At 32.5% G+C, this 22,292-nt stretch overlaps 3 protein-coding genes and 1 pseudogene across 3 annotated transcripts; all 4 read right to left on the bottom strand.

The window, feature by feature from the left end:
* Positions 1 to 273: 273 nt before the first annotated feature.
* LOC106392880 lies at positions 274 to 659 on the bottom strand (annotated as a pseudogene).
* A 504-nt stretch (positions 660 to 1,163) lies between these two features.
* Positions 1,164 to 4,015, bottom strand: LOC106396385 (WAT1-related protein At3g28050-like). The gene is made up of 7 exons (XM_013836757.3): positions 3,590 to 4,015; positions 3,438 to 3,503; positions 2,801 to 2,914; positions 2,460 to 2,688; positions 1,975 to 2,136; positions 1,712 to 1,863; positions 1,164 to 1,533 (listed from the first exon to the last, which is right to left on the bottom strand). The coding sequence occupies exons 1-7, from the start codon at positions 3,778 to 3,780 to the stop codon at positions 1,341 to 1,343; spliced, it is 1,107 nt and encodes a 368-aa protein (XP_013692211.2). The 5' UTR covers positions 3,781 to 4,015; the 3' UTR covers positions 1,164 to 1,340.
* Positions 4,016 to 5,420: 1,405 nt separating this feature from the next.
* On the bottom strand, positions 5,421 to 8,834 carry LOC106396371 (probably inactive leucine-rich repeat receptor-like protein kinase At3g28040). The gene is made up of 2 exons (XM_013836743.3): positions 7,097 to 8,834; positions 5,421 to 7,014 (listed from the first exon to the last, which is right to left on the bottom strand). Exons 1-2 carry the CDS (start codon positions 8,629 to 8,631, stop codon positions 5,505 to 5,507), a joined length of 3,045 nt encoding a protein of 1,014 aa, XP_013692197.2. The 5' UTR covers positions 8,632 to 8,834; the 3' UTR covers positions 5,421 to 5,504.
* A 1,916-nt stretch (positions 8,835 to 10,750) lies between these two features.
* Positions 10,751 to 15,211, bottom strand: LOC106400345 (RNA exonuclease 4-like). Its single transcript, XM_048739305.1, has 5 exons — positions 13,060 to 15,211; positions 12,828 to 12,958; positions 12,281 to 12,708; positions 12,061 to 12,141; positions 10,751 to 11,151 (listed from the first exon to the last, which is right to left on the bottom strand). The coding sequence occupies exons 1-5, from the start codon at positions 13,223 to 13,225 to the stop codon at positions 10,911 to 10,913; spliced, it is 1,047 nt and encodes a 348-aa protein (XP_048595262.1). The 5' UTR covers positions 13,226 to 15,211; the 3' UTR covers positions 10,751 to 10,910.
* Positions 15,212 to 22,292: the final 7,081 nt, after the last annotated feature.

Here is a 22,292-nt window from a genome sequence, read left to right as displayed (position 1 = left end):
GTTTTTGACGGGATGAGGTAGCTCGTTTGGTAAGGATCCTGGGGGCTAATCGTCATGCTCACGGGTCCGACGCCAGGCGGAGGCGAACTGCCCATTCTGTCATCAAATGCGGTACTGGATGTTGGGTCTTGTCCCTAGTCCAGATAAAGCCCTTCCGGATGAAGTGGACCGCTGTTTAACCAGGCCTAGGGGAATGACCCACGTAAATGGGAAACCGCTGGATTAACAAAAGAAAAAAAAAATAAACGCTTTCTAAAAAAAATAAAATGCCAATCAAGACTCCAAACTGTTATCACCAAGACCAAAGGAGAAAACTTCACGAACAGGAGAGAACTCAACAAGACCAACATCCACACTCCACAGCATAACCATTCACAGGCATCTTAAACTCCCTCAAAACAGAGAACGCCTCAGCCATACGAGCCCTAGCCACGTCAACCGCAACAGAACAAAACGGAACCCACTCTCCAACACGATACTCCTCCCCAATCTCAAGTCTCAACCCCTTCTTTCTTCACAACACCGCAGAGCTGAGCCTGTAGCTGAAGAAGGGCGAGAGAAGGCGTTGGGGTTAGGAAGAGCGCGTTGTTGTCGCTGGAGAAGGTTCCGATGGAGGAGAAAGAGAGCGGGAGAGGCTCTTGTTTCGAAGCGAAGGGTATTTTTTTTTAACAAAATTAATTTGAGTAGAGTATCGTGGGTAACTTAGCCTATTAGTTAAGGTTTAAAGGTTCTATACAAAAAAAAATTGAATACTGTACTAGTTCGATTTTGTATAGTTTTCAATTTTATTTAAATAAAAACTGACTTATACCAATATTTTAAATAGAGCTAAGCGAAATTATTCGAATTTAACTAAACTTTAACTGAAACTCTAAAATTTCAATTTAATTGGGTAACAATATTACAAAATCGATTTAACCGAAACAAAAAAAAAATCAAAATTTATTTCAGTTCAGTTGGGCATATTTCTGATTGTTAAATTAACTAAAAAAACTAACTATCAATCTGAATAAACCGGACTAACCAAATCCGAACCCACATGTCTACCTAGAAGGATTATGAATGAGTTGATAGGCTGATAATGGTGAAGATAAAGCTGAGAAAATCAAGGAGAAGATGATAGTCAGCAAAAAAAAGAAAAGATGATTAATTCTCAACTGATGTACGTAAATTAATCTGTTTTTATAGCATTCGGAAATTTTGATATGATACGTTAATTAGACTTGATTCCTAAAATTAAATATCACATTTGCGTCTTCAAATAAATTATAAAGACGTTCACATGTGAAACTTTCACATACACATATGTATAGAGAACTATCCTGACTAGTAGATAATACTTAGACATGCTCGTCGTTCTTGTAACTTTCCAAGAGAGGAGCCTTCTGTGAAGCTAATGGAGAATCAAGGTCAGCTTCGTTGGTGGCCTCTTCGTTGTTAGCCTTGTTGTCATCTTCGACCATGGCCGCTTCCTTAGCTTTGCCCCACATCACAGTGTAAAAACCGGTCGTTATTACCGTTGCCCCGATCAAGCTGAGATCAACAACATTCAAGCACAAAAATCGAAACACAAAAGAGAGTTAAGTAGAGATGAAAATGAAATATTGACACGAACCTTTTGCTAGACATAATGACCATGCCTTGACCAATATTGGAAAACTACTAGAATATATTTGGATGTACAATACTTATACTATTGAGTTTCATTCACCTGCCAATGTAGAGAGAATCATGGAGGAAGATCACACCCATTGCAACGGCAATAGCAATCGACAGAGGCTTGAACATTGCAACAAATAAAGGCCCCTTAATCCGCAACGCCCACGTATGGATTGTATTGTTTATGCAAGATCCAAAAACTCCCTAAACATATATATATAATCAAGAACAAACAAAAAATCATTGTTAATCACTAATTACACTCAAAGTGTCTAGTACTAAAAACACATGAGTAAGTCAGCAAGATGTTCTCACCGAGCAAACGATTGACACTAAAGCTATATTTGGTTTTATCTTCCATGCATTCAAGTCACTCCCTTCAGTGAACAAGGTGACAAGCCCGGTCCAAAAGCTCACGCCTAAGCTATAGTAACAAACAACGGTGAACTCGGACGGATACTCTCTCATGATTTGAGTCTACAAAAGGGAAAATCAAGATCATAAGAAAAAACATATAGAGAGAGTTTATGTTATGTGAATTAAACACGAAAAAAACAATAACACTTAGAGAGATAACATAACTGAGCCAAATACCTAGACCCATATTTATAAAATCTCAAAACTTGATATTCATTTTTTTTTTCTGTAGAAAAACTTCCTTATCTATCAAAGACATTTTTCCTAATCCTAAAGATAACGTACAGTACCAATGAATGTGTCATTTTACTAGTGTACTGAGATTTAAGTCACTTCAGAATCAACCATTTATATGTGCAAATAAAGTTGATTAAAGTCGAGACCTGAACAATGTACCACAAAGGAACCATGAAATACTCCACAGAAAGGAACGCAGCGCCAATGATCCAGTTATGGTTTGTGGACTGTGATCTCAAAGATACAGACGGTGGTGACATAGAGATCACCAGAGGTCCATTGTAAAGAGTCACTATAAATGCCCCTCCAATGGAAACTACAGTTCCTAACATTTTAGCCACACTACTTATTCTCTTGAAAGATACACTCTCCATCCTACAACCAAACCCCAAAGAATTTATAGAGGCCCAAATACGCTTGATGGGCCGATGGTATTTTAGGAAATTGTTAGTGTAAAAGGAATATATAAAGAGGGATAAACAACAACCTGAAAAGGATGGCGAGCAAGAAGGTAAACGCAGGAGTGAGGTTGCTGATCGCAGAAGCAAGTGTTGGAGAGCTATAATTAATTCCTGTGTACCCCATTATGTTTGAGCAGCATCTATATTATTTTAACACGAATTCTTATTAACTAATTCGTATTAACAAAATAATACAGACTTCGATTATTACGAAGATGAAAGCAACCCCTTTCAAAAACTACAAAAAACAATTTATTAGAAAGGGACAACAAAAATAAATGGTGTTAGACTTTTGCATGAAAACGTTTGCTAGAATTAAATGGATCAATATGTTTGAACAGCATCTATTTAAGTATTTAAGAAGATTTTATTTAATTTATTTATGTAACTAAATAATAGATTCCATCATAAAAAAAACCTCCAAAAATAAAAATAATTCACAATAAAGAAAAAAAAGACAAAAGTAATAGGGTTAGATTTTTTGCCGAACAGTAGCAGCTTTTGGAAGCAACTTTAAGCCAAGTGTCTTTAAGATTGGGTAAGAAAAATCTGAGAGTTTTCAAGAACTCTGATGCAAATGAGTTCTTGATTTCAGGATCTTACCCGTTCAGACATGGACGTTCTGTTTTAAAACTGAAAATATATGGAGAGATGAAACTTTACCCAATTAACCCTAGAACCACGATTTTGTAGAGAATTGAGAAATTCATCGGTGGAAGAGTTCTTGATCTGTCAAATTAACAAGAACCCATCACTCTCTATTTCAAGAAGAACACAGGCTCAAATTCGTAAAGGAGAAAGAGATGAACCCTAACCTGGAGGAGAAGAAAATAGATGGAAGGAGAAGAAGAGCAGCAAGACCGTAAGAGTAAACGATGAAGACATGGAAGCTCATGCCTTGCAAGGTCGCTGCCTTGAACAGAGTGTTTAAACCAACGTTGGCACATTCCATTATCACCAGCGCCATTACAGGCAACACCTCTCTCTGAAAGTATTTTCCCGCCATCTCCTCTCTCTGTACTTCCTCTTCCGCTCTCCGTTACTTGTGTAGATGTGGAGATTCGAAGAAGTGTATATTTTTTTCGTAAAGATGAGAAACAGAGTTGTTCTGTCTTTGGGGAAGACAAGAAGAAAAATACTAATAGTGTGTGTGAGTGGGTGAAAGCTAGATTTTCAGCAGATGTGTATTGTGTACGCACACTTGTAAGTAAAGCAGAAAAAAAATACCATGTCACATGTATTTTCTGTACTTTTTTTATTCTTGTCCAAATATTTAGCCCACTAATTTAAAATTGTATTTCTGTCCATAGCTTAAATTCATTTTCTTATATAAAAATGTATGGAGTGTTGATTATGACAACCCTTGGGATGGTCATATTTTACGTATCATGTATGGATGAGTTTCAAGCTCCAGAATATATAAATTATTACTAGCCTGTGGATTAATTAATTCAGAAATTCTAAACACTTCTCATCTTTCTGTTATTTTAGAACTACTTGTCTTAAGAAATTATTAGCAAATAAATACATTATTTTAGTTCTACATATTAGTACATCTTAAATCTTCGATGTATATCTTAATAATATATATGTTTTCCAATACTACACGAAATGGTATGAATTGTTAAGCAGAAAAAGATAGTCATAGATGATAGAATAATGACAAGTGAATTACAAATATCATTAAGAAATGGTAGATTAGCTAGAAACGTAACCATTATCATGATTTATAGCGAAAGTAACGGCATATGGATATCCCTTACCGATGTGGACTTGTGGTAAAGTGTTATAAACCAACATAACATTATACGATCTTGTATCATTATCAGGAAAACACAGTCCAGTCCTAACGAATTGTCTCTGTTATAATTCAACACCAAAACACATGGTTTAGGCCGTTGGTCTATAATGGATGCGTGCATCTTCCACACGCCATAAAATAAAACCTACTTAATTAGCTCATTAAAAGTCAATTTAGTATAATAGTGTTCTGAATGAAAACTGGAAGCGGAAATACATGGAGACCATGAAACAAAAAGAATAACTATAGACATAATAATGAATTGTCTTCAGGAATTTGTTGATTTAATTTTAGAGTTTTTATGTACTATGTTTTGTAAAGTATATTTTAGTTGATTAATGGATTTCATATTTTCGCCACAGAAAAAATTTACAAAGATAATTCAAACTAAAAGTTTCAATATTCTGACCAAACTATATGCAAGAAGTAACATTTTTGGGTATGACTTTTACGTCAGCAATATAGGAAAATAACAAAATATAAAAGAAAACAATACAGTAGTCGTGATACGCTTGTGTTTGTGTGAATCAACTTGATAGAAAACTACAGCGTAAAATTTCAATTAGTGATAGAACTTTTTGCCCCACAAGTAATACTATAAGAATACGGAAGCTTTTTATTATAGATAATGGAAAACGATGTCGAAAACAAAAGGGGCAGTAGAAAACACCTTTCATAAAATTAAATGCATATTATTGCGTTTATCTTTCTTACCTCATTCTAGATAAGAAATTTTATTTGCTAATTAGTATACATGTTTGATTTATAGGAAAAAGCATATTAATGATAGCAATGTTCAATGGTAGGTATGATGATATGAAACGTAGCGTTGTGCAAGAAAGCAATCTCTACAAAAAGTTTTTTTTTTAAACAAAGAAAAGAAAAAATTACAAGAATCTAATGGGAAATTTAAATTATTACATAACTATTTAGAAACTATCCAGCATCCTGTGAGGAACAGGAGAAGTAATGACCTGCAAGATCTGAACAATCTCCGCCATTGTAGGCCGGTTTGAAGGTATCTGAGAAGTACATACAAGAGCAAGTTTCACAACGGGCAAAACCTCATCCTCAGAGTAGTCATCCTCCATCGCGGGATCAATACACTCCAACACATTCCCTTGTTCCAACATAACCCTAACATGGTCGCTAAGTATCACAAAGCTGTCATCACCGTACTCCACGGGTCTCCGACCAGTCACGAGTTCGAGTATCAGAACCCCAAACCCATAAACATCGCATTTCTCGTTGACCCTTAAGTTCTGACACTCTAGTTCAGGCGCCATGTAACCTAAAGCGTTCTGAAACCTGTTGTTATTCATCGTGTTCCCGTCTTGTGTTACAAGACGGGATAGTCCGAAGTCAGAGATTTTAGGGTTGCATTTTTCGTCGAGGAGGATGTTGGATGGTTTCAGGTTGAAGTGGATGGTTGTTGGACGGCATGTGTGGTGGAGATAAGCTAGTCCTTTGGCTGTGCCGAGGATGATTCTGTATCTTGCATCCCAAGAAAGAGGCGGCGTCGAGGGTTCTCTTCCGTGTAACTTGGAGTGCAAGTTTCCATTTGGAATGTATTCAGACACCAGAAGCTGCGTCTCCGGTGTCCAGTAATACCCTTTGATCAAGACTAGATTAGGGTGCTTCGCCTTCGCCAAGATTCGGACTTCTCGATCAAAATCTTCTAGGTTTTCGATAATCGGGGACATGACAAGTTTCTTGACAGCCAAGTTACTCCCCTGTTCTCCTAACGGTGCCTTGTAGACTGTTCCAAACACTCCTTCACCTATTCTTGAAGCTTTATTGAGATGAGACTCAGGGTTTCTAGCAAACTCTTGAGACGAAGACGAAGACCGCGACGTTCTTGAGTTTAGCATAACAAGTTTCCCGGCGACTAAGCTTCTTCCCGATCTGGAAGACCCTGAAAAGATGCTCTCCAACGCGTTGTCTACAAACGCAAGTTTTCTTCTCACCGATGCATTAAGAAGCGTTACGATTATGACTCCTAGGAAGATGAGTATAGCTGCTGATATAGCTACAACAACTGAAACACTAAGGAACATTCCATTGTGGTACTTGCTAGAGCCATTGCTTGTACGGTTTCCATGCCTTCCCTCATTGTTATTCCTGTTGCCATAGGAGTTCGGATCGATGACAATGGGCTTTGAAACATTCATCCTGCAAGGGCCTCGCAACAAGGGTGAGCAAATGCCTAAGTTTCCTTGAAGAGCACTCTGGTCTAATCTCTGGAACACACCTCCATTAGGTAACCTTCCAATGAGTCGGTTAAACGATATGTTAACCAATAACAAATTGTGCAATCCCCCAAGCTCTTTTGGTATCTCGCCACTAAGCTTATTCGCCTCTAGCTTTAGAATCTTTAGTTGTTGTAACTTTGAGAATGACTTGGGAATAGGACCAGTAAGATTGTTATGAGACAAACTCCTACAAAAAAAAACGTATAATCATTAGAGGATAACATTTGCAAATAAGAAAACAAAATGGTTACAATAAATAGTAGACTTACAACAATTTAAGAGAAGAGCAGTTTCCAATTCCTTCCGGTATAGAGCCGGTTAGTGAGTTACCGTCCAACTGAAGGATCTGTAGACTCTGAGGCTCACATATATCAGCTGGAACCGAACCGATCAACGCGCTGTTCCTGAGATCCAAGACTGTTAGATTCTGTAGGAACTCAATTTCTGGAGGAACTCTTGTGTTAAACTTGTTCCATGACAAGTTTAAGTATCTCAAGTTGCTGAATAGCCCTACTTCACCAGGTATGTTACCAGTGAGACTATTACACGAAAGATCAAGTGTTACTAGTGACTCAAAGAGTCTACTTGAGCCTCTAGGGATTGAACCGGTTAAACCGTTGCCTGAAAAATCAATTTCTTGCAAACCAAGAGTGAATAAACCATCAGGAATGCTACCAGCAAAGCCATTGCCCTTGAGCTGAACACTCACAAGCTCTTTACAGGACTCCAAAGATTCCGGAATCTCGCCGGAGAGTTTGTTCTCTGACAAGATTATAACCTTTAGAGACCTCAAGGTACCAACTGAAGAAGGAATGGCTCCGGTTAACTCATTTCTGGAGACATCCAAGTGTTCTAAACCGGTCAAGTCACCAATCCAAACCGGGAAACCACCGGAGAGCAAGTTCTTGGACAAATCTAAATGGTTTAAAGACCTCAGCCTCTGAAGAGTCGCCGGAACCTCGCCTGAGAAACGGTTGAAACTCAGATCAACTCTGTTTAAATGAGGACAGAGTCCAATGTCTGAAGGCAATGGTCCTGAGAACCGGTTCCCTTGAAGCTGCAACACTTTCAAGCTATGCAGAGAGAGTATCCCCAAAGGTAACGTCCCGGAGAGAGCGTTGAACGATAGATCCAACGTTCTTAGCCTCTCTAGCTTCCACAACACGGAAACGAAACTAGGGTTTCCGGAGAAACGGTTGCTTGAGAGGTTGAGAGTGTTCAAAACAGAGCATCGGGACAGAGTAACTGGGAGTTCACCTTCGAAGCGGTTGTGAGAGAGAGACAGATACGTGAGAGATGAGCAGTTGGTGAAGAGATCGTTAGAGAGTGTACCGGAGAAGGAGTTTCCGGTTAAGTCGAGGTATTTAATTGAACCGAGAGAAGATGGGATTGTACCGGAGAGATTGTTGTGGCTGAGATCGAGTTTCTGGAGGTTGTTGTTGTTGGAGAGAGACATGATGTTTCCGGTGAAGTTGTTGTTGGAGAGTGAGAGTGTCTTTAAGTGCTGAAGCTTTTGGATCCCACGACCGATTTTTCCGGTTAATCCTAAACCGGAGAGGGAGAGCTCGGTGACTCTAGATGTCTTGGGGTTGCATTTGACGTAGCTCCATGAGCAAGGAGAGGCATCGTCTTCGTTCCAAGACGCCAGGTGTGAAGATGGGTCGTGGAGGTCTGATTTTAAGACGATGAGACCTAAAACGTCGTCGTTTAGCTGGATTGAGTTGATATCGCCGTTGGTGAGTGATATCAATGTCATTGCAAGAAACAGAGTAACTGAGATAGCTTTTCTTCTGTGATCTCCCATTACAATGGATTCTCTACAAATATATGTCTTGATGGGTGAGAGAGGGAGTGAGAGGAGAGAGTTATGACATTTTGAAAATGGAGAGAAAGAAATGAGTTGAGTTTTGTGCCAATGGGAAGAAACTCGAAGTGTTTGTGGGTGTAAGAATCTGAAGTTTGCTAGAAGAAGACAACAACTAGATCGAGTTATGCATATGGTCCTAAGGCCAAATGGACCACATGTTCTACACCGGTCTAACCAAAAATGTTCGGTTTTTTTTTTTGATTTTTTAAAAAATAGATGTCTTCACGTGTTAATAGTTAAAATGAAAATAACTGATAGCATGTTACGAGGTTTTTGGTGGTAGTTGTTTTAAACACTTAAAATGATATAAATCAGAATCATTTTATCATTTAAAATCACAACCATTTAACATTTAGTGGAGAACACTCTTTAAATTATGTTTCGTAGGTCGAAATGCAAACTAGTTTGATGTTTAAAACTGGTCAATTTGAATGTTACAGTTATCAATTTTGTATCCAACAACATAGATATTCAGTCGATCATTCAAATAAAATCCATGGAGTGCAACCATTCATATCATTTATAAAATGGTAAAGATATACTATTGCCCCGGTTTGCACGTAATAATAATAGAGTAGAAAGTCATATATCACGAGAACTGGAAGAGATGAGATAATGGGTCATTACAAGGGTATGGTCAATAGAGATAGAGAGACCTATGAATTTCGAGAATCCAAATAAAGTGTGATCAAACAAAAAGGGAAGAAGAAAAGAACAAACATAGGGTTTGGTGCTATTAGAACGAGAAAGACTCGTGACTGACAATGTTATGTGTAAAGTCCACCGCACAATTAGCTTATCTGTCTTTTTTTTTTTTTTGCTAAAACTTATCTGTCTTTTTGTCCCTGTACTTCTCCTCTCCGCCTCTCTCACTTAGATTCAAATTACGAACTAATAAACCCTATTATTATTTGACCAAAAAAAACCCTATTATTATTAATTAAGGAAGATTGATTTGTTTCTTGATTAGAGGCATTTATTTTTGGAAGCACAATTGCTACGAAGTTGTGATTGTCTTTAGGTTTGCTTACCTACTGTTTTCATTAATTATGAATAGGGAGAAACAACGGAAAAATATTTACAGGGATAAAAGCCTACAAACTTATAGCCATTAGCACTATAAAACCAAATATCAAATTATTCGTTCCCAACATTTTTTTTATTAAAAATAACTACAACCATCATTTTTTTGTCACGATCTAACTTTTTTTTGAACAATGTCACGATATAACTAAAACCATCATATATAATTAATTGGTGTATTTTTTTTTTGAAACACAATTAATTGGTGTATAGTTATGTGTAAATAAATGTTAATGACAATCACGATAATATTCAAAATATGTGGAGGTCAGGTGGAGGTACATACGTGTTTCCTTTTAATTTTTCTCCTCAATATTTTATTTATTTACAATTTTATAATTGCATTACATTCTATTTTATATTTTCCACGATTCCATCGTTGCGCAATAATAATACCAAACAGTGCCAAAAATATATTGAAGATTGGAGCTGGTGTCTGATGCTTGGAGACGGAGCATGTTCTCAAATCTTGGTCGTTTTTCAATAATTATTGTCTTTACATCTTTCAAGATATTCTTCCTGGTTCATGCCAAATACCGTCTTGTTACAGAGTGAACTCAGTTTTTTCAAATGATAATATTTGAAACTTCAAATTACGGTGGACTGGTGGCCTTGTAGTTGCGTTATTTTTGTGTATGTTTATAGACAAAGTATATAGTTACTATATATATATATTTATATTTATTTATATGTCTGTGTATTTATAGACAAAAGCTAACAAGTGATTAGTAATTAAGTTTTTTAAGTAATTAATAATTAAGAACAATTCATTATTTTTATTTTTTTTTGATAACTCTGGTATCTGGGCAGCCACATTCCCAACTATCCTCCGAAAAAGATCCAGCGCCCCAACAGAAGGGATGTTAAATCCGTTGTGGATAAGACTCGAACCCGGGTGGCGGACAGTACAGCTGTACCTCCTTTACCACCAAGCTACGAGCGCTTGGTTAACAATTCATTATTACAAGTACAAGAACAATATCCGCATCAAACACGACATACTATTAATTTTATATACTAATAGAAATCAGAAATAGTGCTTATTCGACGTCACGGTACTAGATTAAAATCTCGAAAAAAGTTTGTGTTATAGTTGTGAGAGATTACTCAAATTAGCTCCATAGTTTTAGAAATCAAGCGAGGGAGTCCAAGCACCAGCAATAGTAGTCGGAGCGAGAGATGGAGAGCATTTCATCAGGAGACATCCTCTCGACCTCGTTCTGCCGCCAAGCCACTTGATTGCTACGGTTCTGTGCGTCGGCAGCTTGAGGATAAGCTTCAGTCTTGTGTTTCTGATATCTCATTCTTGTGTACAGCCTCATCGTCGCTACACAATCTTCGTATGGGTCTTGTATCCCAACATGAATATCATACCTATAAGCACATCAATAATCATCATTAGTTTTTTTTGGGTGTACGTAAATGTTAAGTTTCCTAAATAATTACCATCAAAAATAATCATTAGTTAATAATCTTGAACATCAGATAATGGGTCTAATTGATCTCAAATGTTTTATATTACTTATTCGGTGCGTAGACACGAACATATATTATATGCAACATATGATATGAGGCATACACACTCATCCATAGTATTTAAAATACAAAAAAAACTCTGTTGTACTCAGGGTCGGATCCAAAATGATTTTTAGTATGTGGCACATAACCATTTTCTTATAACTAAAAGCTTAGCATATATGTATTTGAAGAAACTTACTAATGAAAAAAAAAATTAGGGTGGGGCACATGCCACACCCTTTAACACTCTTCGTCCGCCCCTGGTTGTACTATTTGAATAATTTGCGATTGGCAAAAAAAAACGAAATAAGCAGGTTGATGTATTTGATTTGGAGAGAAAAATTTACGGTAATAAGCATCTCGTGTAAAATAAAAATGTCTGATTAACCATGTAAAGTGTTTCATTTTTTGTTGGATAGTTTAGCCATACAATCTATATATAATATGGTATATATATAAAATATATATGTAGATGTCGATGAATACATTTTAAAACATGTGAATCTTTCACGTTTTGAATCCTCTCTTCCTTATAACTTTAAGCCCATACAAAGCATGAATAGTATAACACCTAATAAATTAATTGATAATATTTTTTTGAGAAAGAATTAATTAGTTAGCAAAAAAAAGAGAAATAATTAATTGATAATATTTGCTTCACATATGTATCAATATACATAACGTATGCATGCATCTATATTCACTTTCCAATATGTTAGACTCAAAAGTAAAGTAATATTACAAAAACAAAACTAGATATATTACCCGAGATAGGCTTGGGTTAAGTACTTGAGCGAATTGCTCAGCTTGCTTGTTTTCATCAACGGAGGGTATTTTGCAGTATCCCTACATACACCAATATACATACAAAATGATATAGAAATTCCACGATAAAAAACAAGCTAACATAAAAATATAGGTTATATTGAAAGAAATATAGTTATAAGTATGTATCCTCTTTATCTTTTTCTTATAGAAATGTTACCTCATTATGGAAGAAGGATATTCAAGTTGAAGGCGGTCAAGATCGTGGTCGAGCCCATGTCCCACGAGAATCCTCCCTCTCCCACCTCTTGGACGAATCTTCCACATAGGTTCTCCATTACAAAGAAATTCTTGGATCTTTCTTTGAGCATGTTTCAACGGCATGGCGTCCCTTAGATGTTCCGGACGTATCCCGGTCGTCCCGTACCTATAGTTCGTCACGATCATTGACGGTTTCACGTACGTGTGGAACACAACGTTGTCACTCTCATCCGTTATGCAGACCCTTGCGCATAGATCCAACGACCCGTCGCTTCCTCCTCCTACCATCTTGCAAGAGAGTGCAACCACTTTTGGGGACCGCGAGGACGTGTAGTCGATCATGGCCTTATCTCTTAGGCCTAAGGCCGCCATACGAGTCGTCAATCCCTGAAAGGAAGAAATCATATGATATATATGTAAGAACATATCTTTCATGTGGTTGATTCTTTACAAAATACGCAAATATGAGAAGTGAAGTATGTTGAGATAAGAACTACGAAGATTACAGCATTGGCGCTCGAAAATTGACATCTCTCTTGATGGGTCCTACGAGCGTTCGGGCTTTCCAGGATCATCATGCAGAATCTGCATCCGCGAAGGCTAAAAATGTTCTTGCATTCTTGTTTTGGCAATGGTCCTATTGACATTAATTACAGAATTAAAGATAAAAATACTAATTCATAGTGTATATAAAAACTATATATTTATCTTTATATATATACAGATATTCGTGTTTACCTATGAGATGTTCCCGGAGGGACTCAAAAGATCGGCAATGTTTCTTGCAAACGCCACAAGTAGGCTCATGACCGGAGTGATAAGAGATCTTCATGTGCTCCACTAAATGTTCCATTTTGTTGAATTGCCTATAACAAGCTGCGCACTTGTTCCTGCACGTGTACATATATAAATATATTACCTTTTTTTTTTAGTTTTAATCATTTTATCACATATAGAATTTGGGTATGATATTGCATGCCGCTCCATGAGTCTTCTTTTTTAATATTTTAAACGATGATCCATGGTACAACACGCGTAGGATGAAAAAATGGCTACCTTAGGGTTTCTGATGATTCTATAGATGATCTGTAGTCCATGGTACTTCTTGGAAAATTCCAACAAAAACTTAACAACTTAAGAGTTAGGCGATTTTAAACAGCTGCTTTGATGAGTATTCTTTTGTATTATAGCTGTGTGTGAAGAATGGAGAAGGTGTAAGAAGGTATTTATAGATGTATGTAGAAGAAGGAAAAGAAAAGCAGAACTGACCATTCTCATGTACGACCTTTTAGATTTTTGATAGGATTATTACGAGAACAGACAAACATAAATTGAAGTAGATGCCTTAATGCGGTGGGGTCGCTTCTCATGGTAAAAAGAATCACAATTTTAGTTCTCCTGTGTTTTGGACGATAACGAAGATGCTCTAGCTACTAGCATATGTGTGCACGTGTGTGTGAGCTTTGATGCCCAACGAGCTTTTAAACAAGAAAAGCTCAAGGGGTAAGTAACTAAACGACCGCCAAGTATTTGCATGGAACAAAACATACTACTAAGAACACTTGAGTAATTCTGCTCTATCAACTTCAACATTAGAAAATTGAAGTATTTATCTTTTCAAAAGGTAGCATACTGTTCAAAAATACTAAATTGTACTACTAAAAAAACCCTAATCCGTCTGCGTGACTGTGGTTATGGTAGGCGAGACTTAGGAACATGTTAAAACACTTTCCTGGGTTTCGATCGATCTTCCCTTGAAACAAAATGATCACAGTTATATGAAAAATTAAGAATTAGGCTTCTGGTAGTTCTGGTAACATACGATTTAATTAACTCTCTCACATTAGTCGGAATACATTTCAAACTCAAATCATGTAATATAGCTGTCATTCTAAGAAAAATCCACTCTATAATACTAAATGCATTTATATCATAATTGATCGAATAAGCCGATAAAACATAAAAAAATACAAAGTTAGATAAGCTCTAGTCAAAACTTACAATATAAAAGCAATCTGAATAGTTAAATATCTATTTGGGTTTCTTAATAATAATAATAATAATAATAATAATAATAATTTAATTTGATATTGTATGTATTTAATATTTAATCTGAAAAACAAATTAATTTGAATGACAGTAACATGTTTTCGATCGAATGAGAGTCACATATTTCAAATAAGAGATCCTAAAAGTTGTTAAAAACTAATTTGTACTTTTTATTTTTTAATAGAAAGATTTTTTTTAAGAAACCACTGATGTAGATGACTAATAGACATGTTTTCGTGTTCTGTGAAATTTCCACTTCACAATTCTTTCTATTTTGTCGTGTGTGTGTGAATTCGTTAGAAACAACCACGTTTCTTATTAAAACAATAAGAATTTTCAATTCAATGGAAATGCCGTTAAAATAATGTCTGGAACATTGAGTGACAAACTGTTAATATAAATAAGGCAACACGATGATATATAACACATGTTTTAAACTGTAATTTTTACTTTAATTATTTCTCTTGAGGATGGCATTCTTGAGGTTTAAAGTTTTTGGAACCTACACTTAGGAGACCACCTTTTGACCGATCAATGGGCCAAGTCCAAGATTCTAATTTATAGTGTCTGATCCAAAAAGGTTCCAAATTCTTATAAGCAAAATTAAATTAAAGAACGAAAAGATAATGGTCCTTTGGTATCAGACCATGTATATACACCTATCTCTTTCTGGTTGAAAATATTCCCTCAACACGTTTCTTCCATCATAATTTTCCCAGTACTACATTGCAGTTTCCCCTGTACTACAATGTTTTACTTTAAACTTACTAAGATTTCAGTTATTTGATTGTGTTCTCTTTTTCCCTTTGCGTTTATATTTGACAAAAAGAAGAAGCATGTTTATTTATTGGAACCGCAGTATAACATGTTCGTGTCAGATATCCTTAATTATCGAATTCTAAAGGTGTACGTAGAACAAATGAAACATGAAAATTCCGTTTACGTTATAATCATTTTTTTTACGTTATAATCTTTCCCCTATATATTATTTGCAAAATTATTTTGACACGTACTCTCTACAATCAGTTTCACTAAATAAATATGACACGGCGTGCTAAAATTAATGACATGAATTATAGCTAAATATGATATGAACAATTATATTTAATATTTATTTATATTTTTGGTAATTTTTTTAGAATATGATAATAAATTAATTATACATCATCATTAAAGTAAATTTATTCACATTAAATAACATATAATAATATTTTAAAATTTTTGAAATATTATTTATTTCCAATTTTTTATTATTATACAATTTTATTACTAAAAAGATCTTCAATTGTTTTACACTTTTTAGCTTCTTTTATATATTTACAAATTTTTGAAATACTGTTTAGTTGTACTTTTTGATAATTATACAATTTTTTTATCAAATTTTTTATTAATTTTATACAAGTTGATTTAATATATTTATCCAAAAGAAATAGATAAAAATCTATCTAAGATTATAATTTTAAATATATACATACCTATTTTTGAATATAATTTAAAATAGATAATTTGTTTATTTTATCTTAATTTTATGTTTAATTAAATTAAAATTTATATTAACATATTGAAAGAAAATAATAAAATATAAAAGGACAATAATTTTTAAAAAATATAATTTAAATTTAAAAATTTATCACTGCACATAGTGTAGAAAAATACCTAGTAAGTAATGATGTTTGCTACAAATATTTTATTGTAAATGTGAGCATAATATTCTGATTTGTGGATTCAAACATAGATAAATATATGGTTTGGAACAATCAAGTCCATCGACTATTATTTACTTAATTATTTTTTATTAATATTTAAAACCAAACTAGATCTTAACTCGCGTAACCGCACATATATTTATTTTCATTTTTATCATTAATGTCATATATTCTTAATATTCAGTATGTTTTTAAATATTTATATATTTTTCTCAAATACAATAATGTTTTAATTTGCATATTTGTCATTCTATCAATTGTTTCAAACCAATTAAATTAATATGACTTTCCTATTATTAGTCATCTTCTCTCGTCTTCCTTTTTGATCTCTAATCTAACGATCGATTCTCTAACCCTAAGAAATAGAAGCAATACTGTGAAGATGATTACTTAGTTCTGAACATAGAACAATTTTGTTGCTGTCGGTAATCCTTATGGACATGAGTTAATACTCTTATGGTATTCAGTCATGTGTTTGAATTATTAACTCACGTATTACAGAGCAAGAAGAACTATACACAGTAAATATATAGCTTTATAGATGAACTGTTAATAGATGAACTATAAATGAAATAAGACAATTGTTGATCGTATATTAATATCACTATAATCTCATTCTTATCAATGTACAATAGTTTAGATGTTTTATTCAAACAAAAGTTAGTTATAAATAGAAGGGAAACAATATAGAGCTAAATATATTATTAGGATTTTATTATGTAAATACACAAAAAATAATGTAAACCACTTTTTTAAAGAGGTTCATTTTGAAATATCACACATAAAAAAAATCATGATTTTTATTTTAATAGATAAGAAGTTTGATTATATATACACACACGATATATTGACGAGTCCAAAATTGCATATATAGAACAGTCAGCGTTTGACATGAAGTATTCATAGACTTATTTTCATTCGTATCATATTTCCTCCTTAATTAACATCACAGTCTACAATTATTATGCTACCGTTTTCCACATTTTATGTGTACACATCTCTTGTTCATGAAACCCTTGTTCCACATGTCTGGAACTTTGTGGTCTAGTCGTAAAAAATTGATTTGAGGCATCAACATATTTTAAACTCGATCCACTTATTGCGTGAAACTAAGTTACATTATATTTTTAAACACCTACACTACTATAGATCTCTATTTTCGGCACATTTGCATATTCCTGATTTATCCGTGAGTTGCATTTCTTTTTTAGAAATTAGTTTGTACCTCTTTATAGATTTGAAATATACCTTTATTAATAAAAAGATCTTACTTAAATAAATATAGTTTTGTATATATAGACAGCATGGCGTGGTTGATCCATGCACATGTATTTAGATAAGCAGGTATATTCTCCGTATGTCGAATGCTCTTTTGTCATGATTCATGACTGCATCTATTCAAATATAATTAATATATATATATATATATATATATTATATTAACATATAAATCAAAGTACATATAAAATAATAATAATAAAAAGACGCAAAGTATGGAGCTCTTTCTTGAAATATACACTGGTTTTTTATGTGATGAGATATCCTTATATAACCCCGTATAATAATCATTCTAATAATCATTCTAATATATGCCTGCAACTTATCCGAGTACAATATATTGATATGATCCATCTCAGTGATAGCTCAGAGTTTTAAGTTTTAACTTTTTAATTATACTGGAAGTACACAATAAATCACAATAGTAGAGAAAAAAATCAAATCAACGTAAACTAAAGTTACACAACAAATTTGTTAGAGTGCAGTCAAACTAAGACAAAAAGAGATTTGTTTTTGTTTTCCTAATACTAAGCAGAAATTTAATATACAATATGAACATTGCAATCAAAGCTAAACTTATATACAAAAAGCGTTAAGTATTAGAGAAATGCAAGAAAACATATCATGCAATGTAAACAATTTATCAAAGAATCAATTAAACATCACTTTAGAAATCAAAACAGAGTTGTATAATCTTTCTATTTTTGGTTTCTCCAATCATAGTGTCTAGCAACCTAGAGAACTAGATCATGTTAAACTTAAAAGATTATATATGAATTAGGTTCGAGTTTTGATATGTTTGCAAAGCACAATAACATCAATTCTCGTTGGATAAGAATGATTTGCTCACATAGATTATTTTCAAGCAATCAAATTAACTCCAGCTGCATTAAATTAAACTAAGATCATGAATTAGGTGATCAATCACGTTCATGCATTAACAATAATCTAAGTGAAGAATTTTAATAAAGATTCTCTAATCAAGCAACCTTAAATATTCATCTATATTATTAAAATTAAAGTATCTTTTGGTATTGTTTGAAAACATAAATAACAGTATAAATAAAAATTGTTTGGAAACATGGATACTAGTATTTTTAGCACTTCATTTTATTTACACATTTAACCGTTGTATTTACAATAAATTAGGTACTTCATTTTTGTATTTCTTTTTATTTACAGATTCTGTCACTATATTTAAAATAAATTTAAATTAATTATAATTCCAAAGATTATCTAAACAAATCAATATTCATATATTATCCATTATTAATATTGTACGGATATTAACTATATCGCCTGTATTTAAGGGAGATAACTTTTTAGTATAATCAATTTAGTTAATATTCGTACACTATTAATAATGGGTAATGCAAAAAATTAAAAATTTTAGTATGTTATTTCATTTAAAAATAAATGAACAAAAAAATCAACAAGTTAATATTTGAATAGTATAATTATATCAAGTTATAGAATTTTTGATATAATATTGTGTACAAATAAAAAAAATTATACATCTATATTATAAAATAATATATTTTACTCTATATGTAAATTACAAAACATAAAAAAATATACATGGGATTTTTTTTATAAAACCAGCGATTTATGAGTTTACATTGAACACAAGTTAAATCAAACATCCGCGCGGGGAGCGGGTCAAGTTCTAGTTCTCATTAACTATGAAGTTACTCAGACATAACTAAAGAACACAAGATCAAAAGTAAAATCTGTATAATCAGTTTAAAGAAATAAATAGGGGTTCACCAAATTTTCTTTCGTCTCACAAGAGATCTAAAACCTAAAAGTTTGATGTAAAATAAAGTTTAGCTTAAAAATGGCTCAAACATTAGATATAGGTCAAAAACACTTCTCAGTCGGATTTTGGGAAAAACCAAATTGAAAATAAGAAAAATCAATTTCTTTTTCTTTTTCTCGTATTGAACGACAAACAAAGAAATCCTCAGTAAAACATACATAACTTTTGATATATCCGTTGGATCGACCTAAACCAGGGGCAAGAGAAATCTAATTCAATTTTATGTCTTGTGTGAAAATTTGAACTCAATTGCAACGTCAAAAATCTGCTATACGTTGCTAAGCTTGTGATACATCTGAAAAATTATGCATTTCTCAATTTCCTTTTTGTATCTATTTCAACTTTTTGTTCCAAACAGGGACCTAAACCTTCAAAAAACATCAAAAGACACAAAAATACATATTTTGGCTTGATAAAAGATTCAAAACACACAACTTAGAAAGTAGTAAAAATATTGATATATCACTCAATCGAGGTAAAATGTATTTCTTTCAATACGTAACTGAGAGAGATCTAAATGCAAATATGAGATACACGCATAAACAATGAATTGGTCATGGGAAAATATGAAAGGCATTATGGGACATTCGAACTTTCTCCACAACCACTCGTACACCTAAAGCAAATATAAGGTTCTTCTTTTGTTGTTTGCTTGTAAAATGAGAAAAAGAAAAAATAATTTTCAAAAAAAGAGAGTTGAAAACTTTCACAGAACTTTTGAAAAGAAAGATTGGAAGATGCTTATTTGACTATGAAAATCAATAAGCGTTTTGGTATTCAGTTTGGTCAATGGACCTTTTTTTACCTATATGTGTGGTTCAGCTTTGTATTTTTTTACCTATATATATATATATATGTCTCTTTTGGGTATATTGTTATAGATATCTTTCAACTAATTCATCCGCTGTATTTTTTCAAAAAATATATAAATCATGTATTATTTTATTTTTTCGAATGAATGCTAAAGTTATTCAGATCAAAACTTTTTTACAATAACTTCATCTATAGTTTGAGAACTAAAAAGCTTAGGAACAGAGTCCCATTCACTTAAGAAAAAACTTTATCTATTACCAAACCGCACTTGCATAGCCCTTTCTAGTTGCTTGCATCCTCTTCCTCTTTGTAGAGTAGATATGTGATTTCTCATCTGTGTATCCAAGTATTGAATCATGTATTATTAACTGAAAGTTATGTAAATACATAAATTTTCATTTTGTCTTATGTTAGATGATAGGTGTTTCATTATTATGAGTTCATGTTTCAAAAAAGTGTGTACAAGTGATGATATTCTTTTAGTTTATTGATATTATGATTGTTTTCGTTTCAAGTAATGATATTCTTTTAGTTTAGTTTTGGCCGTATATTATTTTAATTTAGAAAATACAACCTAATGGTCAAATATTCTAAAACAAATGCCAATCTATCAACAAAAACTATTGTAATCTTAATTTCTCAATCACAATTCCATATCTACAATATTTCTCTACAAAAATGATGAATTTCCTAAAATAGCAGTTTTAAGAAACTTTAGTTAAAAATAGAACCTATTGATCAAAAAATTAAAAGAATGTCAATTTATCAACAAAAACTCTTGTTATCCCAATTTATGAATCACAATTTCAAATCTACAATATTTATCTACAAAAAAGATAATTTTCTTAAAATAGACGTTTTTGAAAATTTATTTATAAATATAACTCAATGATAAAAAATTCTTAAAAAATGGCCATCTATCAACAAAAACTCTTGTTATCCTAATTTTAAACTACAATCTCAAATCTTCAATATTTCACTGCAAAATTGATAACTTTCACAAAACAGAAGTTTTCAGAAAATTTATTTAAAAATAATGCCTATTGATCAAATAATATAAAAGAATGCCAATCTATCAACAAAAACTCTTGTAATCCATATTTCTCAATCACAATCCCAAATCTACAATAATTCTCTACAAAAATGATGAGTTTCCTAAAATACAAGTTATTAGAAAATTTACTCAAAAATAGAACATATTGATCAAAAATTCAAAAATAATGCCAATCTATCAACAAAAACACTTGTTATTCTAATTTCAGTCCCAAATCTACAATATTTCTCTATAAAAAATGATAACTTTTCTAAAATAGCAGTTTTTAGAAAATTTATTTAAAAAATACCACCTATTGATCAAAAATTCTAAAAGAATGCCCATCAACTAGATAAATATTGTTGATTTGAAATTCTGATTCAGAAATTGGGATAAAAATAATTTTTTTTTGATAGATGGGCATTTTTTTAAAATTTTTGATCAATAGGTTCTGTTTTTAAATAAATTTTCTAAAAAATGCTACTTTATGAAAGTCATCATTTTTGTAGAGAAATAAAGTAGACTTGGGATTGTGATTGAAAAATTAGGATAACAAGAGTTTTTGTTGATAGATGGGCATTATTTTAGAATTTTTGATCACTAGATACTATTTTTAAATAAATTTCTAAAAATTGCTATTTTGGGAAAGTCATCATTTTTAAAGAGAAATATTGTAGATTTGGGATTGTGATTGAGAAATTTGGATTACAAGAATTTTTGTTGATAGATGGACTTTCTTTTAGATTATTATATCAATAGGCATTTTTAAAAAATAAATGTTTTAAAATCTGCTATTTTGGGAAAGTTATCATTTTTGTAGGGAAATATTGTAGATTTAGGATTGTAATTTAGAAATTAGGATAGCAAGAGTTTTTGTTGATATATGGGAATTTTCTAAGAATTTTTGATCATTAGGTTATATTTTTTAATTAAATTTTCAAAAAGCTGCTATTTTAGGAAATGTATCATTTTTGTAGAGAAATATTGTAGATTTGAAATTGTGATTCATAAATTGAGATAATAAGAATTTTTGTTGATATATGGGAATTTGTTTTGAATTTTTGATGAGTAGGTTCTATTTTTAAATATATTTCCTAAAAACTGCTATTTTAAGAAAGTTATCATTTTGTAGAGAAATATTGTTGATTTGAAATTGTGATTCAGAAATTGGGATAACTATAATTTTTCTTTGATAGATGGGCATTATTTTAGTATTTTTGATCAATAGGTTATATTTTTAAATAAATTTTCTAAAAACTGCTATTGTAGATTT

This window comes from Brassica napus, chromosome A9, assembly GCF_020379485.1.
Source record: "Brassica napus cultivar Da-Ae chromosome A9, Da-Ae, whole genome shotgun sequence".
In the NCBI taxonomy this organism is placed as follows: Eukaryota; Viridiplantae; Streptophyta; class Magnoliopsida; order Brassicales; family Brassicaceae; genus Brassica; species Brassica napus.
This window is presented reverse-complemented; position numbering and strand designations above follow the sequence as displayed.